This window comes from Phoenix dactylifera, chromosome 11 (assembly GCF_009389715.1).
Source record: "Phoenix dactylifera cultivar Barhee BC4 chromosome 11, palm_55x_up_171113_PBpolish2nd_filt_p, whole genome shotgun sequence".
NCBI classification, from domain to species: domain Eukaryota; kingdom Viridiplantae; phylum Streptophyta; class Magnoliopsida; order Arecales; family Arecaceae; genus Phoenix; species Phoenix dactylifera.
This window is the reverse complement of record NC_052402.1, coordinates 9,823,792-9,832,976: the sequence shown is the minus strand read 5'-3', so window position 1 is coordinate 9,832,976 and position 9,185 is coordinate 9,823,792. Positions and strand designations below refer to the sequence as shown.

Sequence of the window (9,185 nt, the reverse complement as noted above, 5' to 3'; positions counted from 1 at the left end):
ATCTTCCTAATGATCACCTAGCAGTCAAAAAAATTTTTTTTTTTTTTTTTTTAAAAGTGAGGTTATGATAAACTAGCATATTATAACATTTTCTATGACGGTGATATTCTTGACTACCCTTTTCCTTAGGCATTTTATGATTATTCTATTATTTAACCTAAGGCTCTGATACCACTACATGTCACGCCCCGGATCCGGATCCGTGACACGGCCGTGCTATTGCCGACTATCGCCCACAGTAGCACGCAGCCTCATACAGGGGTAACAGGTAGCCAAAAGGATTCATCCTTATATATATATTAAAAGTTTGCAGTACAACCTTCAAGTTTGAAACCAAAAATACAGATCGGAAGCTAGGGTTCGGCGAAAACAAAGAAAAGAGAAAGAAAGAGAGGGAGTGACGGAGGAAGAGAGGCCGTGGATTCGGCCGGAGAAGAAGAAGAAGGCCGAGGAATCGGCCGAAACACCCACGATTCCGGCGAGGGCGAAGAAGAGAAGAGAGAGGAAGAGCGTCGGAGGAGAGGGGGGTTGCGGAAGGTGAAGAGTCGGGAAGATTCTGGAAAAGAGAAGAGAAGAAAAACCCGTTAAGCCCAAAGAAAAAGAAAAAGAAAAATAAAAAAAAAAAAAGAGAGAAAAAAAAAGGGGGGAAAGGGTTTAGCCAAATTTGACTAAACCCGAGCCCAATCAAATTGGGCTAAGTCTGGACAAGCCAGACTATAAATTTAACCAAAATTAAACCCAAATTAAACTTGGGATTAAGCCTGATGACCAATTAGAAGGCCAATTAAACCATATGGACCTAATCAAGGCTCCAATATGAACACATTAGACTTGGGCTAAATTTCGGGTGGAATCCAAACAAGTAAAAGGAGATAATATGCTCATTATAATGTGATTTTAGGTGACTCAGGATCCGTCACCAGGACGTAAGAAACTTGGGAGAAAACGAATCACTGTAAGTAACCTGTCCTAATCCTGTTATGGATCATGTTATGTTATTAATGTTTCCTAAGCATTTATTTTAAGTATATATGTTTCATGCCTGATATGTTACAATGCATAAGTAACTTGCATGATTACAGAAGCTATGGCTATGTATGCGACATGATGATACTGATATTTTAATCATGCATGTAAGTTTGTAAAGTCTTAGCTAGCCAAGAGGCACTGTAATGGCTCAAAGATGCTACTGATCGAATGCAACTGAGCTGGCCTTGCTAGTGGCCGAGAATAACTTCGCTGGCCTTGCTAGTGGCCGAGAATGACTAGCTGGCCCCGCCAGTGGCCGAATGGACTTCGCAGTAGCATCCGAGAGAATGGACCACGGCATGTCGGGGGCACGGTTTCATATGCATATAATATGAAAATTTTGTGATTTGCACTACTGCTTTGTTTAAATTGCATACTTATTATGCCAGGATGATTATTAGATAAACATGCATGTCAGCTTCTCAAAACCCTGATTTACATGTTTAGTCTACTGGTTGATCCGGTAGGATTATGCAGGATTACTTACTGAGCCGTTTAGCTCACATCTGTTTATGTTTCGTTTTCTTTCAGATCCTCACCAGTGATCGCCATCAGATATGTTTTTATTTTGTTACAGAGCTTCGTATTTTTGGAGAAGCTTATATACTTCTGTACATTTGAATAGCATAGAAGTTCTGTATTTTTGGTTTCAAACTTGAAGGTTGTACTGCAAACTTTTAATATATATATAAGGATGAATCCTTTTGGCTACCTGTTACCCCTGTATGAGGCTGCGTGCTACTGTGGGCGATAGTCGGCAATAGCACGGCCGTGTCACGGATCCGGATCCGGGGCGTGACAGGTTCTGTTCCTGGTCGCCCACAGGGCGGGCGCCGGGATAAACGAATTTAGAGGTTTGAACCTCCGAAGTTGGCATAACCGTGTTGCTGACAGGGCTATCTTTAGCTTCTCCGCGTTCTCGTCAATTTTTCCGAAACTACCATGAAACAAAAATTTTTAGCGGCATATTTGATCTAAAAGAATTAGACTTTAAAATAAAAATAAAAATAAAAATGAGTAATTTTCATTCCAGCTGATTGGGCAAAAAAAAGAAATTAATCCTATGTGAATTTCAGGAAAAAAATAGAAATGCTCCAATCCTTCCCAACCAAATTCCGACTCTAAACGAAGTCAAATGCACCATTAATTCATTACAAAAGAAATATAAAAATAAGAGCCAATTTTTCTAGTTAGCCCAGGCTACCCCTCATTGTTTAATTCCCTGATATTGAATTGGGTATAGGCTCCATTCCTTATCTCAAAAAAAAAAAATGAAAAAAAATGAAAACCCATTAATAGGTCTAACCCTCAGTAGAAGTACACTGCAATAATGTTCATCGATGCCATCTGACTGTTTTGGCACGATAACGAACGGTTGTTTCATCAGTTCAGAACTCTTCCGAGTGTGAAGATTCTTCTGCCCGCGATTTTGTATCGCTTGCAGGTGACCCTTCTAGGGCAAGAACCTTTCTGCATTCCGGGGATTCCTAGAAAACAACCAAACAAAAGCTTGGATTCACGCTCCCTCGGCCAACCTTTACAACTCCATAGCCTCGAGTAAGGACATACCATAATGCCAAGGCAGGCCTAATCTTCAGCAACAGCTATTACTGGTGCATGAAATGAAGACCATAGTACCTGCTTGGCACTGCTCTTCTTTTTCATTTTTATTTTAAAAAAAAATATAATTGTAAAATTAGGATTAAAACGTATTATATTATATTATATTATATTTAATAATAATAATTTTTCTTGAGAAAATATGAGTAAAAAATTATTTTTATTGTTTTCAAAAATTAAAAAAATTGTCTTTTACCATCATCTATACCACCTCTACATCGTCGCCAGCGCTACTATCATTACCATACTGTCTCCACTACCACCATTGCTGTTATAGTTGCTGCTATGATTTTCATCACCACCATCATCATGGTTGTCACTAGCACCACCACCACTATTGCTATTACCACTATACTGTCGCCCGCTACCATCTTCATTGTCATTATACCTGCTATTGTTGTCGCTACCGTTTCCACTGCCACCATCATCACCGCTAGGATCATATTATTGATGCTCCCACCATCGGCATCGTTGTAATTTCAACTACGACCATGGCCATTGATGTCGTCTCTACCACAACCATTGCTGCAGCCACCCCTACCATCTCCGCCACACCACTCCTATCATATGGTCTTTGCGCACGACCACCATCGCCGTTACCACAGTATTGGTGCTCTCAGCCGCTACTACGGCTTTCAATGTCTCTGCCTTCACTATCACCATCTTGACCATCATTATTATATTTATATATTTAAAAATAATTAATCATATCATATATATTTTTTACTTTTAAAATTTAGAAATAATTTTTTATTTTAAAATAAAAAAAAAGTGATGACAAATGAAGTTTTATTATAGTTCTTTCTAGTAGTCAGATATTTTGTGTGCTAACTCAAATGTTTGACAATGTGATAATTTAACAACTGCTATGATATTTCTTGTTCTTCTCTATCTTAGCTGGTGGACTGATGTTCATACACCTAGTGAAAGAGAGTTTTATTCATTACATGACTATCCTGCATCAATCACCTTTGTTGGACTGAGCTTCATCAACATATGGGTATGCAAGAATTAAGGTAGAATTACTTGTCAACCTCTCTATCATACCAATTATAGAGGTAGAATTACTTGTCATATAATATTTTTAAATATTTATTTTTTGTTTTCCTTCATTTTTTTTTTAAAAAAAAGTATCTGTCTATCTTTAGAAGGTAATGGTTAAATTTCTCATAGTATCCACTTAATAACTGGATATATCTCCTATGAACCGGTTATTAGTGGCAAAGTATCTAAAATTTTGGCAAGATAATATTATCTTCAAGCATTTCAAATGCCTTTTTTTTGGCAGGGGGTTAGGGTAGGATATCTTCAAGCATTTCAAACATTTTACTGAATGAGTTTTTGTATCTTAAATTTAGCTAAAAATATATGCTGTTGCTATCAATTTCTTTTCTAAATCCTCTAATCCAACATTGTCTCCTTTACATTAATTTCCTGCCCCCCACCCCACAAAAAAAAAGGGCAAAAGAGAAAAGGCTATGTATAATTAATTATTATTTAGATGAGGATGAACCATGTTAAACAATAATTAACATATCCTCTTATTGCTAATATAATCCTCCACCTAGAGTTATGCCTTTATCTCCACCAACTTTGTACTTCAATCTAGATTTACCACATCATTTCCTATACTGTTGTTCTCAATAAAAAAGCTCTTTCTTAGAACTTTCGGCGCCAGCTCTCTTACAACATAAACATCTTATATTTCTTTGCAAACAGTCCTCTATCTTCATGTTAATTAAGCACTACTTATTCTTCTATGATTGGCGAAGTTGATGCATGTCTCTCAGAGAATCAAATACCACTACCTGACAAAGGAGATCATCTATTTGATTTTGACAAACTCAGCTTCAACTTCCCTTTTCCAATAAATTAATGTGTATATTCCAAAATAAATGTTGGATTGCAAGGTTGAGAGGAATCTTGAGGGCTCCACTGGCTGCTTTCTGATGTTAGTAAATAGTTGAAGCAGGCCAGGCTGAAAAAAAAGCTATGTACCTTCATTTGTTTAGCCATTTTTGCAGGTGGGCACCCTTGATTCCTGCAGGCTGATTGCTTGGATTTGGAGGAAAATACCAGAAGTCAGACAAATATAACAAAGAGTAGGTTTCTACTAAAACCAGACCTCATACTTTCCTCCAAGAACATTTAGACCTCAAACATTATTTTTCCTCACCACCCTAACTAATTTATAAGCTCCACCGACATGATAAAAAGTTTAATTCTTTCCATCGGCTAAATTGAATCTAGGCCTTCCCCTTCATTTGGAGGAATGTGCGCTCGACAAAATTATATTTACCTTTTAGTATGAAAACTCAGTCTTTAACTAACAATGACATAAGATTTATCTCAAAAATAAACAAATTTTGTTGGAATATATATATATATCGTTCGCTTGTTAGCGCATTTATTTTTTTTAATTTCTAAAGATTATAATGATAATTCACTAGCATTTTCATTTGAATCTAAGATCACTCATTTAAAAAAAGAGATAGATACCAACCAGCTAAGCTAACAAGTATTTCTAAGCATAAGTTCAAGTCTATACTTAGAAAAATTAAACAAACAAAGATAACATTATTATACAATAAAGTACCTAGTTAAGAGTAAAATTTTAAAAAAAAAGGTATTAGAGCCCTAAATAAAGTATTTACGTGTATGGTGCATGGCAAGCAACACTCATCTAATTTATAGCATTCATTTTTATTTTTTTTTACGTGCACAAAGTACACTGATCATTTGCTGTGCCAGCATGGTCACACCTAATCAATCAAAATTCCTAGGGCTGCCAGCCCACAGAAATAACAAGACAAACGGCCAGTGGCACCCTTGTTATTATCCGCGACACCGGGGCCCCATTCCCATGCCTCCCGTCCTCTCCGCTGTCGTCCCACTCCGGTGAGCTCCACTCCCCAAGACCTTTATATACCGGAAGCTTTCTCCCCTTCCTTCCCGTCGCCTGTCTTTCTCTCCATTCGGGAGTCCCGTCGCCGGCAGCCAGCGGCAAGAGGAGATGGCGAAGAGCGGGAAGGGGAAGCTGAGCAAGCTTAAATGCATGATAAAGCGGTGGCACTCGTCGAGCAGGATCGCCGTGGGGGGCGGCGGCGGAGGCCGGGGCTCGGCTTCGTCGAGGTCGCAGGACGAGGACGCGTGGCAGTCAGCGTCGCTCCACGGCGACGATGTCCCGGCCGGGCTCCACCTGGTGTACGTCGGCAAGTCTCGCCGACGGTACCTCGTCAGCTCCGACCTCGTCAACCACCCCCTCTTCCGTGTGCTCGTCGAGAAGTCCGGCGCCGCCGCCGCCGACGCCGACGCCACCGTGGTGGGCTGCGAGGTGGTGCTCTTCGAGCACCTCCTCTGGATGCTGGAGAACGCGGACCCCCAGCCCGAGTCCCTCGACGAGCTCGTCGAGTTCTATGCCTGCTGAGGCGGCGGAGCAATGTTACGTCGGAGTACCGGACTCGCCAGTTCTAAGTAGCTTGTTCTGTTGTAGGGGTAGGTGCTGTAAAATTTTCCTAATGATGAGGACTTAAAAGGAATAATGAAGTGAGGAGGACTCACTAACCCGTTTCCAATCTCGGAGGAGGATATGATATTTGGAGATTAATCTCATGATGTTCCGTTTTTAAATCTTGTGGTAAATATTTTATATTGTTGATGTAATCTTGCTTGCCCGAATTTTTTATGAAAATAATTATGTAAATTTTAATTTGAACGATTGTGTTATATTTGTTGTCTCCTTCGATAGTTGGCTAGATTTGGTGTTACACATGATGATTTTTATTTAATTAGATGAGCGAAAGAGTTGTTGGATTGCGACATTGCAAACAAGCAAGCACACCTGCTTGTGGATATTCTTGTCGGCATTTATTTATCATTGACGTTGCGCCAAATCAGTATCTTTTGGTGGAAATTGGTTGTAATTGTCACGATTTATGTCCTTTATTGTTTGATTTGGACTTTTGTTGCATATTACTTACATGGGGAAAGTTAAATCATTACTTTACTACTGGCAAACTTATATGTAGCGCCATTGCCTCTGACCTACCCACTCACATTCAAATACCATGGGCTATGTTTTTTTTTGATTTTTTGACTCTATTTTTTGTCGTAGAGAAGAATGCAATTTTGTATATGCTCTTTGAGCTTCATGTCATTTGTATAAGTTCGGCGATTGTGTTGTAAAATGTCGAACTTAATTTCATTGCTAATAAGATGAAATTTTCTTTTTTCCTTACATGTTTTCTCATGTTCTATCGCCAATCTCTTTAGCCTAATGTTGCTCCAGCCACATATTCCCTACCAGTTACTTATGGCTAATTTTGATAAAGAATTCATCATATAAATGAATACATTAACTAAATATTGTTGGTTCTCATATAAATCTCTCTCCAATACTAATTAACCATATGAAAAGAATGCACATAGAAACATTATAAGAAAGAAATTAATCAGATACAGAACAATACCATGGCTTTCTCCACTGGCTCCTCTTTGTAGCATGCACAGCAATTGGCCAGTCTTCTGGCATTTGGATGAAACATTAAGAAGTGTTGTTACTCATGAACTTTGGTTACATGGTGCGATGGCTTAGACATAGAAAAGGATCATAGTTATTTGATTACATTTCGGCAAAATTCTACAAGATGTATAGGAATCCCCATTGTTAGAATCATTGTAGGACATTGTGCCAAACTTAGTAGGCCTTACTAAACTTCATCAGCCTCCTAGTCTATATAAAGGCTGCTCCTGTATATTATGAAATACAAACAGAAATATAATTCTCTACTCTTATTCTCTTATTCTTAACTTCCATTATGAAACTACATTATCTCGTAAATATATAGCCGACGATAGCTCTAATGGCATACAATACTTAGTAATTACGATTAAAAGCACTTGTTTGTTTGTTTGTTTGATGCATTGGAAGACAGAGGCAGCCATCTTGTAGCTAAAAATTATGGTTGGATTTATCATGAGATGATAGCAAATGTTTAGTAGGCAAGACACCTCATAGTTGCCACCTACTTGGCAAGGGTGGCTCCAAGCATGGGCAAGTCTATGAGTATTAACCATCCAAGAAAAAGAGAGAGCACATGGTTTGATGGTGGCTGTGGGGCTACAAGAACCACATGCCATGTCTCATGGCAGCTTTGTCCTTATGAGAGTTGATTTAACAAGAAGCCCCCTCGTGGGGTGCATCAAATATTCGGATCTTATCTTTGTTGTCCCAAAGAATAAGTGTGTGTGTGTGTGTGTGTGTGTGTGTGTGTGTGTGTGAGAGAGAGAGAGAGAGAGAGAGAGAGAGACTCAGACCATGCATGCAATCACTGATACTTTGAAGGGAGATGGGAGAGGGAAATGAGGTAAGGAGTGGCCTTGGAGGAATGGAGAATAAGGGGGAGTGATTTTTTCTTGTCATTCAATTAATACTTCTCCTCTGTTGGTAGATTTTTTTTTTCTTTCACTTTGGATATTAGATATGGCCCTTGTGTTAAGCAAAGGATGATTATGCAGTCACTGCATTAATTCCAGTCCATTAAGGTTGGCTTACTAATCAACAGTGAGTAATGGAAGAAGAAAGAGCAGGAACAAAAATCAGACTCTACCATCTATTTTATCACATATTGTTGATGAGCTGAGTGATGCAAAAATAGTACAGAAATCTCACCAAAAAGGTATCGCTAGTCTGTTTTCTAGCACTGTAGAGTATGTCAATATGTTAATGAATAAGCCAGTCAAAAAATTAGATATCCATTATAAGTTGTTGTCTGAAAAATTTTAGAACTATTCATCAGCAATAAGATGATGTATCCTATTGGTCTGGACTGTAACATGGCATATGATTGTGCTCAATGGCTTCACTATTCCACCTTTCACTTTAGTATCTTGGTTTACTACTATATGGCGGCAAGCCTGCGAAGAGAGATTGGTTGTTAGTTCTGCAGCGAACTGAAGCTAGATTAGTGACATGGAAGGGTAAATGCCTCTTCTTTAGGAGAAGATTAATTCTCACTTCCCCCCTATTTCATGTTCATCTTTAAATTACTGGTTTGGGTTGTCAAAAGAATCGACGATATAGAAGATCCTTCCTATGGAGTGGTGATAAGAATGGTAAAGGAGCCTCATGCAAAGTAAATTGGAGCATTGTTTGTCTTGGAAAGGAAGAGGTTGGTTTAGGTGTCAAGGACATTAATCAACTTAATCAAATTTACTTTACTTGCCAAATGGGAGGGGAGATATCTTACAAATAATTCAGGCATTTGGAGAAGTCAGGTGCATTTTACTTGTCATAAAATGGTGAAGCTATTTATGAATTAGAGGCCAAGTAAAAGGTGTTCTAATCTATGGAGAGATATAGTTAATGCCCTACCTGCATTATATCAATACCACTTCAGGCACCAAGATTACTACAATGCATACAGTTCTACAGTGAGTTGGACTACCATCTCTTAAAAGGTATCAACAGAAGAGCAACAGTTTGAAATGAGTATGTGTAGGACCCCAAAGCCATCCAATTAACATCACCACCCACT

General features: G+C 38.7%; 1 protein-coding gene across 1 annotated transcript; it reads left to right on the top strand.

Moving 5' to 3' along the window:
• The first annotated feature begins 5,540 nt into the window (after positions 1-5,540).
• LOC103703319 (auxin-responsive protein SAUR76-like) lies at positions 5,541-6,386 on the top strand. The gene has a single exon (XM_026803049.2). The coding sequence runs from the start codon at positions 5,663-5,665 to the stop codon at positions 6,074-6,076; it is 414 nt and encodes a 137-aa protein (XP_026658850.2). The 5' UTR covers positions 5,541-5,662; the 3' UTR covers positions 6,077-6,386.
• Positions 6,387-9,185: the final 2,799 nt, after the last annotated feature.

Excerpts from the sequence above, each read along its gene's own strand:
- LOC103703319 (XM_026803049.2), top strand. The coding sequence starts at position 5,663 with ATGGCGAAGAGCGGGAAGGGGAAGCTGAGCAAGCTTAAATGCATGATA.